The sequence below is a fragment of the Arvicanthis niloticus genome, chromosome 15 (genome assembly GCF_011762505.2).
Source record: "Arvicanthis niloticus isolate mArvNil1 chromosome 15, mArvNil1.pat.X, whole genome shotgun sequence".
NCBI lineage: Eukaryota > Metazoa > Chordata > Mammalia > Rodentia > Muridae > Arvicanthis > Arvicanthis niloticus.
The window spans coordinates 56,816,066-56,833,640 of record NC_047672.1 but is presented as its reverse complement, the minus strand read 5'-3'; the positions used below and the strand labels follow the sequence as shown (position 1 = coordinate 56,833,640).

The following is a 17,575-nucleotide window of genomic DNA, read 5'->3' as shown; positions in this document are numbered from 1 at the left end:
GAACAGATGATCTTTGAGGATGTCATGGCTGGGTGCTGTGCAGCCATTGTCCCTTGTAAGAACAAGAGACTACAAGATTGGCTAAGGGCCTGCTGTGGCCCAGGGAGGGGGGCTGTTTGTGCTTATTCCACAGGTGAAAACAATTCAATTTGGGTCCCTATGCGGCTGGTGCAGATTGTGAAGAATGAAGCTAGGTTGCAAGATTACGGTTCTGAGTTGGTGATAAGTATACCACTGTGGGCCATAGTCAGATCTTAAACTGTTCTCTTGCCAGTATATTCAAATGCTGAAGTACTGCCTAGTTCAAAGTTATTGAGAGTTACTTGGTTGCCCTGGCCTCAGGCGGATCCGCCAAAAGCCTGGGTCATAAATGCTACAAGTTTTCCATTAGACTTTACACTTTGTTTTGTGGTGTAAGGCTCGGGAAGCCCCCAAAGGGGAACCCCACTCAAGTCACGGGATGGCGCGCACCCAAAGGACACACGGAAGACCAACTTGATGCAAGAACACGAGGTAGTTTAATGGCGGAACGTTCCGGGCCGACACGTGTCTCAATGTGGGAGACAGGGGCATCGACCTCGTGGCTCCAGGGTTTAGGGTTTATATAAGCTCGGAGTGGGGAAAAGGAGAAACTTTCGCGCGGGTGCATACGATTGGTTGTTTTCCAATTTGAACATCTGGCCAAACCGGTCCATGGGGGCGGGGAGCAGTTCCTTATCAGGATCTTCATTCCTGGGATGCATTCCTGGGATGCCTCCGTAGCCCATTGTCCTGTAACTCTGCATTCTTTGTTTACGGATTAACTGGCCTCTGGTTGGCAAACCAGAGGGGCAACTTTAGCTACTCAGGCTAGGGAAAAAGAATCTATAATTCATGGGACCCATAAAATTTTCTTTTATTTTCCCTCTCCCTCTCCTGAATAATTTTAACCTTAAAATCTCTAGCCTAGGCTCTAAAAATCATTTTCTACCTTATCAGGATCTTCCTGTGGTTGGCACTGTAGTCTCAACACCATTAATTGGACAGCATCAACTCTATTTTTGACGATGGTCATAACTCTATTTATCACACATGGGCCGAAAATCAAAATTAAGCAAATTATCATCACCGGTCCAGCTAAGGCAGAAAATAAGGTAGTCATCCAGGGAGATCGTGAGAACCAGGACTCGAACCAGCCCTGTTGGGCATCTCGATCTTTTTGTCTCTTATCTAGTCTTTCTCTAAGCCTCTGCATCGAGTCTCTGACTACTCCAGTATGGTCAGCATAAAAGCAACACTCTTCTTTAAGGGCTGCACACAGTCCACTATCTTTTAAAAACAACAAATCGAGCCCTCGTCTGTTTTGGAGCACTACTTCTGTTAGCGATGATAAAGATTTTTCTAAGTTGGAAACAGATTTTTCTAGTATTTTTAGGTCTTCATCAATAGCAGTACTGAGAGCATTAAGGCCTTGCTGGCTGGTGGCCAGTGCGGCAGCTCCTGTTCCTATGCCAGCAGTAATGCCTGCACCCAGTAAGATGGCTAAAGTGAGGGAAACTGGCTCTCTCTTGTATATCTTTGGCCTAATATCGAATTTATCTTCGAAACTACCCACAGCATGATAATAAATTCTGGGTACCAGCTGCACAAGCACACAAAAGTCTGTAGTTGGTTCGAATACACTTGTAGACACACAAGGGGTGAGTCCTGTACTGCAAGCCCACCAACGGTTGGGCCCTGGTACCAAATAATAGGTAATAGATGTTTTAGGACGAGAGACTGTCTGATTACACAGATGTCTGTGGGAGGCAGGTGGGGTACCTAGGCAGAGTCCTGAACCTGACCCGGATACTTCAGTTAGAGTTAGTTTTCTCTCAGTTCCCCAAGTGCAGGAGTGATGGGAAGTGCTGTTATTAAAGGCACCGTTCATGGCGATTCCCTCATAGTATGGGGGTGTTATTGCTAAACATAGCCAGCAAGATTCAGTAGAGTCTGGGCTTGTATTATTTAGAGCGTGGAAGGCTCCAACGACCAAATTAAATAGTCTCTGTCCTGTCGAAGGATCGGGTGGTGTGGTCAAGATCTTGGGGCCTTGTGAGGGGGTAAAATAATAAGGACCAGCAGTCACTGGCGCAGGTTGCACTGGTGTTTGAGTAAGGGACTTTGGAGGGGGCCCCTAAGCAAGAAGGACTTTGTTAGGTCCCATAGGTGTTGGAGAGGGGGTTTCTAGGGTCAACTTAATTTTAAAAATTAACCCAGGGTCTTTTCCAGCAGCATCTATACGCAATCCCCAGTTGTTTCCCTTAAGCCAACTCCGATGGTCTCGTTTCCCTGCATCAGTGAATCTTATAACTATGGGGTTGCAGTAGCTGTTTTTACAGGCTCCATTGGGACTATTTTCAAATCCACACCCATTCTCAGGATATTTAGAACTATCTCTCTCTCCTTGGTTGGACTTATCATAGCTGCTGTTCCTCTTTACCGTAATCAAGTCCCATGTGGAAGTAGGATTCCAGTAGGCCTCACCGGTAGTTTCACATCCCCATGTAGCGCAATAAAAATCAGAGGTCCCCCCACACTTGTGTCGGAGCTTCCGATTGTGGCCCTGACCAGGGCAAACATAAAATCCTGAGGACCGGAGATTAGCCCGGTAGAATTGTCCTGAGCACCCAAGTGTGCCTCCTATCCCGTTAGGAACACACTGTCTTTCAGTGGGTGCTTTAGTTAGGTCTGTGTGGTCTGGAAGATCCCAGGTAAGCAATCCGGCTGCTAACTTACAAATATCAGGCGTAAGATCTGGCCACCAAGTCCATGGAGGATGTATAGCAGAAATTGACCACACAGTGTTTTCTTCTTCATTAATCACCTCCCAGGTTTGTCGCATCGGGGCATGGGGGTTGCTGTCCTGACTCAGGGTTGCGTTTACGACATAAACGCAACTTAAGAGGATTATTAGTCTTTTCCAAAATCCACTCATCTGGACTAGTTTCAGGAGGGGCCCTTTTGACATGTGAAGCATGAACCCAGGTGGGGATCCCTTCCACCTTAATGGCGGTTGGAGTTGTCAACAGTACCAGGTAGGGTCCTTTCCAGCGCGGCTCGAGATTTCCCGCCCAGTGTCTCCGCACCAGGACGGTGTCTCCAATCTCAAACTGATGGGGAACTGCAGGATCTCCGGCGGTGTAAGTGTCTTTCAGCTGTTCCCAAATATCTCTCCTGATCGTCTCAAGGGCCTTTAAACGGGCTAAAAAGTGGGTGGAAGGTATAAAATTATTGTCATCAGGGCGTGTCACACTATCTAGGGTTTCAAACAGAGGCGGAGGTGCACCAAACAGTATCTCAAAGGGTGTTAGTCCCAAAGGTCCGGGTGTGTTCCGGACCCGGAACAGGGCTAGGGAGAGAAGGGCTGTCCAGTCAATCCCGCCAGCCTCAATCGATAATTTTGTAAGGGTCTCTTTAATAGTTCTATTCATTCTTTCTACCTGTCCTGAGCTCTGGGGTCGGTAAGCACAATGTAACTTCCAATTTATCCCCAGTTGTCTGGCCAGTCCCTGACTTACCTGGGCGACGAAGGCAGGCCCATTGTCTGACCCAATTACCTTAGGTACTCCAAATCGGGGAAGGATGTCTTCCAGTATCTTCTTGGCCACTACATTTGCTGTTTCTTTCTTAGTGGGAAATGCTTCAACCCACCCTGAGAAAACATCTATGAAAACTAGAAGATATTTGTTGCCGTATCGGGCAGGTTTGACTTCTGTGAAATCGACCTCCCAATAAGTTCCAGGTCGATCTCCCCGTAGGCGCTTTCCCCCACTATGCCTGCTGGATCCGGCATTAGTGAGGGCACACGCCCTGCAGTTTCTTACCAGATCTTCGGCTGTCTTTTGGAGCCTAGGAATGTGGTAAGGGGATTTGTTGGATAGTTCTATCATTTTTCTGGCCCCCAGGTGGGTGAGGCGGTGCATACTGGTCAGGTATTCTAGCCCCTCTTCTTCTGTGAGGGCTCTCTTTTCCAGGGCCCTCTCATCCTGGCGGGATCCCACTTTGGCTATAAGAGTCATTGGTCCGTGTGCCGCCTCTTTAGCCATCTGATCTGCCATCTGGTTTCCCTTTTCAATAGGGCCAGTCCCCTTCTGGTGTCCTGGGCAGTGGATGATTGCCACCTTTCGTGGCAAGTGGATAGCCTCTAGTAAATCAAGAATCTCCTTTTTATTTTTAATGTCTCTGCCAGCAGACGTCAGCAACCCACGCTGTCTGTAAATTGCCCCATGAACATGGGCTGTTGCAAAAGCGTATCGGATATCAGTATAAATGTTTACAGACTTCCCTTCTGCCAGTTTTAGGGCTTGGATCAGAGCAATAAGTTCTGCTTTTTGTGCCGAAGTTCCTTCCGGCAGGCTGCTAGACCAAATGACAGTCCTTCCATCTACTACCGCTGCCCCAGCCCTTCGCTTACCTTCTTTCACGAAGCTACTTCTGTCGGTGAACCAGGTCTCCACCCCAGGCCACAGCTGGTCGGTCAAATCTGACCGGGTCCCTGCTTCTTCAGCCAGTATCTCCTCACACTGATGTACTGGGGTCTCATTGGCTTCAGGTAGCAGGGTAGCGGGGTTGAGGACGGCAGGTGGAGCAAAAGTCACTCGCTCTGTTAGTAACAAGCTCTGGTAATGGGTGATTCTAGCGTTGGTTATCCAGCGGTCTGGCGGTTGTCTGATGATGATTTCGAGAGCATGGGGGGCCACTACTGTCACTTTCTGGCCCAGAGTTAGCTTATCAGCATCTTTTATCAGTGTGGCTGTTGCAGCTATCGCTCGCAGGCAAGAGGGCCATCCGCTAGCCACAGGATCTAGTTTTTTTGACAGATAAGCCACCGGACGCTTCCAAGGTCTTAGAGCTTGGGTGAGGACCCCTCTGGCAACCCCCTTTCTCTCATCAATATATAGGGTAAAAGGCTTGCTTAAATCTGGCAGTGCTAGGGCAGGGGCCTGTAGCAGTGTCTTTTTAAGAGTTTTGAAAGCCACCTGGTGTTCTTTTGTCCAGATGAACTTCCCTTTTTCCTTTGTCAAGGGATATAATGGGGCTGCCAAAGTGGCGAATCCTGGAATCCAAAGCCTACAAAATCCCGCGGTCCCCAGGAATTCCCTTACCTGGCGAGGGGTGGTTGGGGTTGGGATTTGTGTGACTGTTCGTTTTCTGGCTTCTGTGAGCCACCGCTGTCCATTTTTTAGGGTATATCCCAAGTATGTCACCTCAGTTCGACATAGCTGTGCTTTCTTTGCAGAGACCCGATACCCCAACTCACCTAACTCAGCCAGGATCTTCTGAGTCCCCAGTTCGCAATCTTCTCGGGTCTCTGTGGCCAGCAAAATGTCATCAATATAAATGATAAGAGTCACCTGCGGGTTATTAGCGCGGAAGGGGGCAAGGTCCCGGTGTAGAGCTTCATCGAACAGTGTTGGGGAGTTTTTGAATCCTTGGGGTAACCTTGTCCGCGTGAGTTGTCCGGTTCTCCCACTCTCAGGGTCCCGCCACTCGAAAGCAAACAGGGGCTGGCTGTTTGGATGTAACCTCAGACAGAAGAAGGCATCTTTTAAATCTAAGACGGTATACCAGGTTCGAGTGGGTGGCAATGTACTGAGCAAGTTGTAGGGGTTGGGCACTGTAGGGTGGACATCTTGTACCCTCTTGTTGACTTCCCTAAGATCCTGTACCGGACGATAGTCGTTTGTCCCCGGTTTTTTTACTGGCAATAAGGGGGTGTTCCAAGAGGACCTGCAAGGGACTAAAATCCCCTGTTCTAACAGTCTCTTAATGTGGGGGCGTATGCCCTCTCTGGCTTCCTTGCTCATGGGGTACTGTCGGACCCCAATGGGGGTGGCTCCAGACTTGAGCTCAATCACCACAGGGGGGGCCTGTCTAGCCATTCCGTGCCCCCTGTCTCAGCCCACGCCTGAGGAAATCAAAGTAACCATTCCTGAAGCTCCTCGGGGGGCTTCTCTCTCTCTTGGTATAGCCGGTATTCTTCTTCTAGCTGAAGGGACAATATTAACGTTTGGGGTATCTCAGTTCCCCATGACAGTTCCGGTCCAGAGGGGGCAAATTTTATCTGGGCCTTTAATTTGGTTAACAAGTCTCTGCCCAGTAAGGGCGTAGGGCACTCTGGTATTACTAAAAATGAGTGAGATACCTGGTTTCTTCCAAGATCCACTGTACGAGAAGTAGTCCACGGATACGGTTTTTGTCCTGTAGCCCCAATCACCAGCGTCTTTTTATCTTGTATCTTTCCCAGAGGTTTTTTAAGCACAGAATATTCTGCTCCCGTGTCCACCAAGAAATCTATAGGGGTCCCCTCTATTTTCAGAGTTACCCTAGGCTCGGAGAGGGGAACCGAACCCCGACTTCCCTAATCTTCATTATCTAAGGACAGCACTTTGGTCTCTTTCTTTTTAGGACACTCTCGGGCCCAATGGCCCTTCTCTTTGCAGTATGCACACTGATCTCTCTCTAGTAACAGCTGGTCTCTTTTGGGTCTCCTTGGCCCCTGCCTTCTGCCGTCACCCAGGTTCCCTGTCTGTCTAGCCCTACCAGTTCCCTGACGCCTTCCTTCTCCTACCACTGTGGCCAGTATCCTAGTTAGGTTCTCTTCTTGTCTCTTTTCCCTTCTATCTTCATCCTCAGCCCTTTCTTTTTTTTCTCTCTCCTGTTTCTCTTCCTCTGTCTCTCTCTTATGATACACTTTCTCAGCCTCCTTCACCACATCTCTGATAGTATAATCTTGCAATCCCTCAATACGCTGTAACCTCCTTCTAATGTCCGGGGCGGACTGCCCAATGAAAGCCATGATTACAGAAGCTCGCTGCCCCTCTGACATAGGGTCAAAAGGAGTGTACCTACGGTAAGCCTCCATGAGCCTCTCTAGGAACACAGAGGGGGGTTCAGTCGCTCCTTGCATAACCTCTCTTACCTTTGCCAAATTGGTGGGTTTTCTCGCTGCACCCCTGAGACCAGCCACGAGAGCCCGGCGGTAAATGGACAGCCGTTCCCTACCTGTTGCCGTGTGGTAATCCCACGGAGGACGGGTCAAGGGAAACCCCTTGTCTATAGCAGCCTGAGTGGCGGGGCGTCCTTGATTATCTCGGATATTTTTCCGAGCCTCAAGGAGAATCCTCTCCCTCTCTTCGGTAGTGAACAGTGTCTGTAGGAGCTGCTGACAGTCATCCCACGTGGGTTGGTGGGAAAACATCAGGGACTCTATCAGGCCTGTGAGTCCTGCAGGATTTTCTGAAAAAGGGGGATGGTTAACTTTCCAATTATAGAGATCAGAGGAGGAAAAAGGCCAATACTGCAGGAGCTGCAGCTCATTCTCGCCAGTTGGGGGCGGCCCAACGGCCCTAAGGGGCAGCGCCACGGTGGAGTCAGGTCCTACAGGAGTGGCTCCACGTCGGCTCCTAGTACCTGCTGAGGGCCCCCCTGTGGCCCCGGAGGCTGGGGCCAGTTCGGGGGCTGAGGGCAGGGCTGCAGGTTGGGGAGCTGAGGGGTAAGGTGGGGGCAGGGGAGTGGGCCATTCAGGGGGTTCTTCTATATCAGGGTATATCTTTGAAATGGACACCGGCGGGGTGCTGGGCTCGCCTTCATTCTGACGTGGTTTCGGTCTTCCTTCTGTGGAGCCCTCTCGCACAGCCAAGACCCGGGAGCTTGGTTGGCGAGGTGGGAGGAAAGGCTCGACCCACGGGGGTGGATATCGAGCCAAGTTTTCCCACACGGTGATATATGGTTGATGATCTGGATGCGACCCTGATCCTTCCTGAAAAACAACTGCCCTAACGGCTCTAATGGTGGGTAAATCAAAAGTCCCTCGAGGTGGCCATCCCACATTGAAAGTTGGCCACTTAGAGGTGCAAAGGATCCGCCAAGGCCCCTTTTTTACAACTACTGACAATAAGCGTCCTCTGTCCCTAACATCCGACCAATGGTCCATAGACAAAGACAAGGGGGTTGTCACAGCCTGTCCCATCTCGTCCACCAGAAAACGCAAAATCCGGATAGGAACACAAGACCCTAGCACAAAAACAGGGTAAGAACACAAAACCCTATCACAAAAACAGGATAAGAACACAAGACCCTAGCACAAAAACAAATAAGAATGCAAAACCCTATCACAAAAACTGGATAAGAACACAAGACCCTAGCACAAAAACAAATAAGAACGCAAAACCCTATCACAAAAACAGGATAAGAACACAAGACCCTAGCACAAAAACAAATAAGAACGCAAAACCCTATCACAAAAACAGGATAAGAACACAAGACCCTAGCACAAAAACAAATAAGAACGCAAAACCCTATCACAAAAACAGGATAGGAACACAAGACCCTATCACCGCCAAACACACTCGCCCACGTTTAGTCTTATATAGTCAGCCAAATGCAAGTTCCGATGGGGCAGGTCCTCTTACCTTCCCCTATAGGAGGAGTGCTTCGTCTCCTTCATTCAAAAAAATGGGCAGTCAGGCTATCCTGACTCCCTACCACTTGGGACGTCTCCCAGATTTTTCAGCCTCAGGCCATTGGACCTCACGGTCTCACAACGGCAGCTGTCAGAACCTATACCAGAGCCAGAAACCAGAATCCACATCCAAACACCGCACTCAAATACACCTCACTCACAGACACACAGACACAGACTTAAACCCACCTCCAAGAGGTCTTCAGAGGTCCTAGGTGATCACGCAAACCCCGGACGAGTTTCCCGGCCAATGCACCAAGATGTAAGGCTCGGGAAGCCCCCAAAGGGGAACCCCACTCGAGTCACGGGATGGCGCGCACCCAAAGGACACACGGAAGACCAACTTGATGCAAGAACACGAGGTAGTTTAATGGCGGAACGTTCCGGGCCGACACGTGTCTCAATGTGGGAGACAGGGGCATCGACCTCGTGGCTCCAGGGTTTAGGGTTTATATAAGCTCGGAGTGGGGAAAAGGAGAAACTTTCGCGCGGGTGCATACGATTGGTTGTTTTCCAATTTGAACATCTGGCCAAACCGGTCCATGGGGGCGGGGAGCAGTTCCTTATCAGGATCTTCATTCCTGGGATGCATTCCTGGGATGCCTCCGTAGCCCATTGTCCTGTAACTCTGCATTCTTTGTTTACGGATTAACTGGCCTCTGGTTGGCAAACCAGAGGGGCAACTTTAGCTACTCAGGCTAGGGAAAAAGAATCTATAATTCATGGGACCCATAAAATTTTCTTTTAGTGGCAGCAAACTTTATAACATAAAGGTAATCCACTTGGTGTTGATTTGAGAGAAAATAGATTGCTTACATCGTTAAAGATTGGTTTTTTGATTTGCCTATGTTTATAGAGAAAAGATACAACATGTGTCTTTTAAGGTTTACAATTTAAATTTAAGGTTCAAAGCTAAAGCCAAAATGCACAATTCAGGCTTAGCCAAGCCTCAGAGAACAGGCCTGAGGGAGGTTACATTTACATTTGAATTAAGACAAAATGGACTGAGCTGCAGAAGCTCAGGTGTTAAAAGCTCCTTTTGCTCTGGGTCTTCAGACCAGGCCCTAGAAATGTGCTTAAGGGAATTTGTCTTTTGTTCTCATTGTTTCTTATGAGAGGAGGGGTAAACCTAGACCCAAAGATTTTACAACAGTCTGTGGGCTAAAGGTTATGATTGTACTGCAGAAATTAAAATTATGCCTACTTCCCTCCATGAGTATAGCTGTGCCTGCTGATAGAATATGGTTCAGGTTGTTTTAATTCCTCTGTATTTGGAATTGTTGAGGATGAGATGCTTTGGATTCCTTTAATGTGTATAACAATTATTAGAGAATAAGATTGGCTTTTATCCGATATTCTCATGGGACAAAAAAGATTGGTTATTAAATTAATCCAAAATAAAGTTCAAATTTAAGATTTATACAGCCTAACTTGTCTATTCCAGCTGCCATTTTAATAAATGCTTATAGAATTTTATAGATATAAAAAATGTTTTTATACCATCTCTTTACATTTCTGGTAAAGGTAAAAGGTTTACAATTAGTAAATTTATTCATAATTTTTAAGAGCCCATGAAGCGATATTTGTTAAAAATAATTGCTTCAAAAAATGGTTAATTGTTTTACATTTTATATATATACAAATATTGTTGTTGCTTTAATACAAAAAAATAAGAGGTTAAATCTTTTGATGTGTATTGTTCATTGTGTGATACTTTATTAGTGGATTTCTCTAAAGAAAATTTTTCTGCAAGCCATTGCTTCAATATAACGAGCTTTAAAAAAAAAAAAAAATTTAGAGTACTTGTTACTCCAAAAAAAGATTCAAAGACAGTGTCTTTCAATATTTGAGTCAATTGGCTCAGCCATTAAAGGCTGGTCTTAATTTAAAATATAAAGGCTAAACTCCCAGCGGCCACGTGGTGTCTCACAACCATTTGTGGTGGGGATCTAACGCCATCTTCTGGCTTGTGCGTGTACATGCAAAGAAAAATAGTTTACTTTTAATCTTGATTTGCTCTTAGTGATTTTTAAAAGTTGTTAAGAGATATTAATTGACTAAAACCTCATCTTAAGCTTAACATAGGAGGATTTAAAACCTCTGTTTAATGTTTTCAAAGGGATGTAAGTCCTAAATTAAATCATATGTGTATTTTCTTGAGTTTATCTTGCTTCAACACAATTAAATTATGTGTTGTAGCCACTGTTTAAAATGTTAAAAGGGGGTATATCTGCCTTTGTCTTGTTAAATATGGTTCATAAAGTGCAGAATATTTCGGCTACAAGATTTAATATCTCTAGCCATTTAAATAACATTAAAATTAATAAGGTATTTAAAAATACATCTGCACAACCCAACCGGTGTTGGTGTGTGTAGACCCTTCATTTTTCTTTATGTTATCCAACTTTCAGAATAATTCTGATATCTTAGATTGTAAGAATGTTACATGCTTTTAGCACAAGGCTAGAATGGATCACTAGACCTAGCCTTGGTTGTGCACGTGCCTACCTTTGTGCCCATCCCAGTACATCATTATGGAGACTTAAAAGAGACTTTGGTCAATCAGAGAGTTAATTTGCTCCAAGCCCATGTGAAGCAGCTCACAGATGTGGTTCAAATAAGCTGCCTGTCAGCAACCCCACATCCAGGTATTACACTCTGAGATTTGTGAATGATACATTTATTTAAAGCCATAATCTTTCTGCTTATTTAAAAGAAAAGTGGACTGGGGAGCTGGACCAGGTACAACAACAATTGCAGATCTGGATCTTGAGCCTTGATGGAGTGCAGATGGACCCTGTTTCCCCTGGCGATTTTACTTCTTAAATTTCTTCTGCCTTTTCTTTCTTTCTTTCTAAAGAGCGGGAATAGGCCTGCTTGATACAGCCCTATGATGTGAATTAGTATTCATAGATGGTTGGTTTGTAAGCTCAAAGCCCAACAAAAACGTGACAAGGTAGCTTAAAGCCTAAGCACTCGCAGCCTTGGAGCAAGCATCCCTCCCTGAAATTTGACTATCTAGGCTGGAAAGGAGCCGATGACTGTGACCCTCAGTCTATGCACTCCAGGGGTTCGTCCCATTGCACTGGGTAGATGAGAGGTCTAAGTCCAGTCAGCCCTTGCCTGAATAACCTGTACCTGAGCAGTTAAGGTGTTTGCAAGTGGGTACTCGACAGGGAATGTTCCACGAGTGTGGATAGATTTCCTGAAAGTATGCCTGATTGCACAAAGGTTTGATGCCAAAAACCTCCCCTGGTGGCGCCCCAGGGTAGAGACTTCCTTTCCCCGTCAAAAGGCATCGAGATTGGGTATGGGAATTAAACCCATTACAATATCTCATTTTGCACAGGGGATCAGGCCTGTGCTTTCCCTCACTGAGTTGGTGCTGCGTTTAATGGGCAAAAGGCTGTTTTATATTAATAATTTAAACAGGGAGAGATGTAGTGAGCCGCTGTTTCAGTGGCTACACACGTGCATTTTCCAAGATGGCGCTGGCCTCATGTTTCCCCAGCAGTAAACAATTATTCTGCTCAGCTGCTAGGCAGAAAGAGCGCCAAGTCACTGGCCTATCCCGAGGCGTTATATTGGGTGGTGAGCGAACAGCCATTCAGAAGTGAATACGTCACTCTAGGGTGTATTTAAACGAGCCTCTTCCGGTTTCTTCCGTCTTTCCGCTTTATCGTGTGGAGTAATAAAAGGTCCTCGTGGCAGTACACCCGATTACCACCTCCCTATCCTTATTTGCGGGCGAAAAGGGATTTTGGGGGCCCTCGTTTCAGTTGAGATGATCAGCTGATGAGATGGATCAACTGGTATCCATCCATGGTGCCAAACTTAGAATCATTAGTTCCTTCTTTGAGAAAAAGAAACATAACTCCCACAGACATCTTCTGATGTATGTGTTTGTGTGTGTGTTTGGGTGTGTGTGTGTGTGTGTGTGTATGTGTGTGCATTCATAAATCCATTATAACTGTTTTGAATATGACTCAGAAGTGTCATATGTCATATTGAGGTGTGTACAGATTCTGTGCCTGGCCTAAGCATTTCATGGCCAATCTTCCTCAAGATCTATGACAAGATCCACATAAGAAGCCTGTGTCCTCCCCATCCTGTTGCTCTTCTTCACAGATGTGCCCTGTTTCTGCCTTGTAATTCATTGTAGAAACAGTCAGTCGACAAGCAGGAAGTAGCCATCATACCAAGTCAACTTCAAACCTCCATCTCCTTGTTCCAGTGTCTGGTATCTAAGCATGCTCTGGGCACCTCCAAGAGCATAGGCCATTTCTCCAGCAATGCATACTTCTCTCCATTCCGTTGGTGATGTTCAGGATAGTGAACCCATAATACTGGCATCACTAACTTGATGGTTCTGTTGCAACAGGATTTCACTAATATCCTCTCATAGACTCTCTTCATGTGTCTAGGTTCAACTTATCTGCAAGAGCCCTTTAGTCCTGGGACATCAGCTGCAACTGAGGCTTCACTTTCACTCATGGTCTTCCCTTGTCTCTCACACTGCCAAGCCTCAGCTGCCTTTCATGTCCCCTTCGTATTTTCAAACAGTCCCACTGGGTGATCCTTATGTATTACCTAATCCAGTATAACCACTAAATGTATAGCCTTCACTATCTCTGGAACAGTTTCTGTGTTCTCTTTGAACACATTCCCCAGATTTCACCCCAGTGGTGCTAGTTTCTTCTTAACCACTGCTAATTTCCAAGCTCCTGCTAGGCAGCATCAATTGTCCCAGTAACCCCATGGACTCTCGACCCTAACAGCAGAGCCATGGGCCTGAACCTGCCAAGTTCTACTTCTTGCTGGGCCTGGAACATGCAACCTTGTGCTGTTACATCCTCACCAGATTTCAGTTTTAATGATTCCATTCACTGCCTAAGCTTCACAGACATGGAACTTGTTCTCTAGACTCACCTTGAACTCAGACATCTGATGGCTCTGTCTCCTCAGTGATGGGACTAAGGGCATAATTTACCATGCCTGGACCTAAGCTTTTGTCTGCCTGGAACTCTCTCTCTTCTAGACTGGCCTTGAATTTGGAGATCTCCTTAAGATTTCCATGGTCACTATTCTTCAAGGTCTATATCAAAAGACTGTGCTTCCAGCCTAAAGTTCTGGACCACAAGTGTGCTCTCCATTTTGGGATAGAACTTTGTAACACATATAAAGGACACATAAAAACAATAAGCAGTTAATAACACTGAATGTGACATAACTATTGCAAGTTCATATTCAAACACAATAAACTTAGCTGGTCAGGATCTTTCTGTGAGATCATTGTTTCTTGAATCTGGTTATCTCCTTCAACCCAGGATCCAGCTCCATTGAACTTCCTAGTGCTCCTTTATGGATTGCACCTCATAGTTTGGACTTTCCTTTATCAGCTTGGTAAACATCATCAAAACATTTTTCCTGAAAGTGAACCAGAGGACAGTGTATGCTGGGTTTTGTTAGACTTCCTTTTCCAGGCAATGACTCTGACTCTCTTCATGCTAGCCTGTGCCTCCTCAATCTCAGATAAGGGTAGAAACAGCCTTCTTCATCACCATCATACCACACAAACAGTGTCTATGCCACATTCTGATATCCTATTCTACTTAATCCTCTTGGGCCATGTCTGCACAGTTCAACTCAATCCTAGCAATGAAAGCTGTCATATTCTTACTGGAATAGACCATGGAGCAACATTTTATGTGTTCCACAGTTTTTTCAAATCAAATGGGCCAAAATCCACATTGTTCCAGTCAAATCATGGTCAGACCTATCACAGGAATATGCCATTCCATGTACCAATTTCTGTCTAAGGTAGAGTTTTACTGCTGTGGACAGATACCATGACCAAGGCAACTCTCCTAAGAGACAAAATTTCATTGGGAGTGACATAGTGGTTCAGAGGTTAAGTCAATTATCATCAAGGTGGGAACAATTCAGGATCCAGGCAGGCATGGTACAGGAGGAGCTGATAGTTGTACATCATCTGAAGTCTGCTAGCAGAATGCTGGCTTCCAGGTGGCTAGGAGTAAGGTATTAAAGGCTGAGCCTACAGTGACACACCTACTCCAACAAAGACACACCTCCAATTAGTGACACTCCCTGAGCCGAGCATATACAAACCATCACACAAGGATAGCTAAAGCAATCTGGCAAAATACAAGAAATTGTGGAGGTATCACTGTTCCTGATTTAAGCTGTAATATAGAGAAATATTAGAATCTCTTTTCAAATGACCTTGCTTATCGCAATGAAATCATCTACCATCTTCAGTTTTCTTAAGGGTTTTAGAAATTACTTCTCTTATCCAATCAGCATTATAAATGTGAGGTCCAGTATCAGTTGTACCTCTAATCCATTCCTCTTTTAGTGCTGATCTTGCCTTGCTTTTAAAGGTGGAATCAATGGTTTGCATTCTGAACTAGATTCTTCAAAAGCCAAAGATTTGATCTTTATTCTTCAGGCTTCTGAATCTGACAGTCTTCTATTTACCACTGAAGTCAATTTTTTTCATTGCAAAATATTAGTGAAGGCTTTCTTTGGTATTTGGATAATTTTAGTAAGTGATTTGGTCCTCTTTTCTGAGAATTTAATCCCAAACATTTTTTCAATTTTTTTATTTTATTTTATATTTTATTTACATTTAAGATGCCATCCCCTTTCCCCATTTCCCCTCCCTAGAAAACCACTGTCCCATGCCCCCCTTTTCCTTTTTGCTTTTATACAATTTTTTAAAAAATGTTAATCAAAGGATTTATAAGGTTTGGTAATGTTAGTCATTGGTAGACCTCTAAGGAGACAGCTATATCATATTCCTCACATTATGCACTTCCAGCCATTCACAACAGTGTTTACCTTAGGTGGCTGTACATGGGATGAATACCCAGATGGAATGGTCTCCTGATGGCCTCTCCTTCAGTTTCTCTCCCATGTTTTGTTTCCATATTTGCTCCCTTGAGAATTTTTGTTACTTGTTCTAAGTAGAAATGAGGCATCCCCTCTTAGTCTTCCTTCTTCATGAGCTTCATGTAGTCTGTGAGTTGAGTCTTGGCTATTCCAAGCTTTTGGGCTAACATCCACTTATCAGTGAGTAAATACCCTGTGTGTTCTTTTGTGATTGGGTTAACTCACTTGAGATGATAATTTCTAGATCCATCCATTTACCTAAAAATTTTTCGAATTCATTATTTTTAATAGATGAGTAATACTCCATTGTGTTGATGTACCACATGTTTTGTGTCCATTCCTCTGTTGAGGGACATCTTGGTTCTTTCCAGCTTCTGTCTATTATAAATAAGGCTGCTATGAACATAGTGGAGCATATGTCTTTATTATATGTTGGAGCATCTTCTGGGTATATGCCCAGGAGTGCTATAGCTGGATCCTCAGGTAATGCTATGTCCAGTTTTCTGAGGAACCGCCAGACTGATTTCCAGAGTGGTTGTATCAGCTTGCAATCCCACCAACAATGGAGGAGCGTTCCTCTTTCTCTGCATCCTCGCCAGCATCTACTATCACCTGAGTTTTTGATCTTAGCCATTCTGACTGGTGTCAGGTGGTATCTCAGTGTTGTTTTGATTTGCATTTCCCTGATGACTAAGGATGTGGAGCATTTCTTAAGGTGCTTCTCAGCCATTCGAGTTTCCTCTGTTGAGAATTCTTTGTTTAGCTCTGTACCCCATTTTTAAATAGGGTTATATGGTTGTCTGGAGTATAATTTCTTGAGTTCTTTGTATATCTTGGATATTAGCCCTCTATAGGATGTAGGATTGGTTAGAATCCTTTCCCAATCTGTTGGTTGCCGATTTGTCTTATTGACAATGTCCTTTGCCTTACAGAAGTTTTGCAATTTGATGAGGTCCCATTTGTCGATTCTTGATCTTAGAGCATAAGCAATTGGTGTTCTGTTCAGGAACTTTTCCCCTGTGCCTAGGTATTCAAGGGTCTTTCCCACCTTCTGTTCTATTACTTTCAGTGTATCTGATTTTAAGTAAAGGTCTTTTATCCACTTGGATTTGAGCTTTGTACAAGGAGATATGAATGGATTGATTTGCATCCTTCTACATGTTGACCTCCAGTTGAACCAGCACCATTTGCTGAAAATGCTGTCCGTTTTCCACTGGATGGTTTTAGCTCCTTATTCGAAGATCAAGTGACCATAGGTATGTGGGCTCATTTCTGGGTCTTCAGTTCTATTCCATTGATCTTCATGCCTGTCTCTGTACCAATACCATGCAGTTTTTATTACTATTGCCCTGTAGGATAGGTTGAGGTCAGGGATGGTAATTCCCCCAGAAGTTCTTTTGTTGTTGAGAATAGTTCTGGCTATCCTGGGTTTTTTGTTGTTCCAAATAAATTTGCAAATTGCTTTTTCTATCTCTATGAAGAATTGGTTTGGAATTTTGCTGGGGATTGCATTGAATATGTAGATCTCTTTTTGCTAGATGGCCATTTTTACTATATTAATCCTGCCAATCCATGAGCATGGGAGATCTTTCAATCTTCTGAGATCTTCTTCGATTTCTTTCTTCAGAGACTTGAAGTTCTTGTCATATAGATCTTTCACTTGCTTAGTTAGATTCACTCCAAGATATTTTATATTATTTGTAACTATTGTCGTTTCCAGAATTTCTATCTCAGCCTGTTTATCTTTTGAGTATAGGAAGGCTACTGATTTGTTTGAATTGATTTTATATCCAGGCACTTTACTGAAGTTGTTTATCAGGTTTACGAGTTCTCTGGTGGAAGTTTTAGGGTCCCTTAAGTATACTATCATATCATCCAAAAATAGTGAAATTTTGACTTTTTCCTTTCCTATTTGTATCCCTTTGACTTCCTTTTGTTGTCTAATCGCTCTAGCTAGGACTTCCAGTACTATATTGAATAGGTAGGGTGAGAGTGGGCAGCCTTGTCTGGTCCCTGATCTTAGTGGGATTGCTTCAAGTTTCTCTCCATTTAATTTGATGTTGGCTACCGGCTTGCTATATATTGTTTTTACTATGTTTAGGTATGGACCTTGAATTCCTAATCTTTCCAAGACTTTTAACATGAAGGGATGTTGTATTTTGTCAAATGCTTTCTCAG

At 44.7% G+C, this 17,575-nt stretch overlaps 1 protein-coding gene across 1 annotated transcript; it reads right to left on the bottom strand.

Moving 5' to 3' along the window:
* Window positions 1–2,704: 2,704 nt before the first annotated feature.
* On the bottom strand, window positions 2,705–8,559 carry LOC117721029 (uncharacterized). The gene is given in 2 exon segments (XM_034519716.2): window positions 2,705–5,908; window positions 5,911–8,559. Coding segments are annotated over 2 exon segments (5,154 nt in total). The 5' UTR covers window positions 7,994–8,559; the 3' UTR covers window positions 2,705–2,837.
* Between the last annotated feature and the right edge of the window lie 9,016 nt (window positions 8,560–17,575).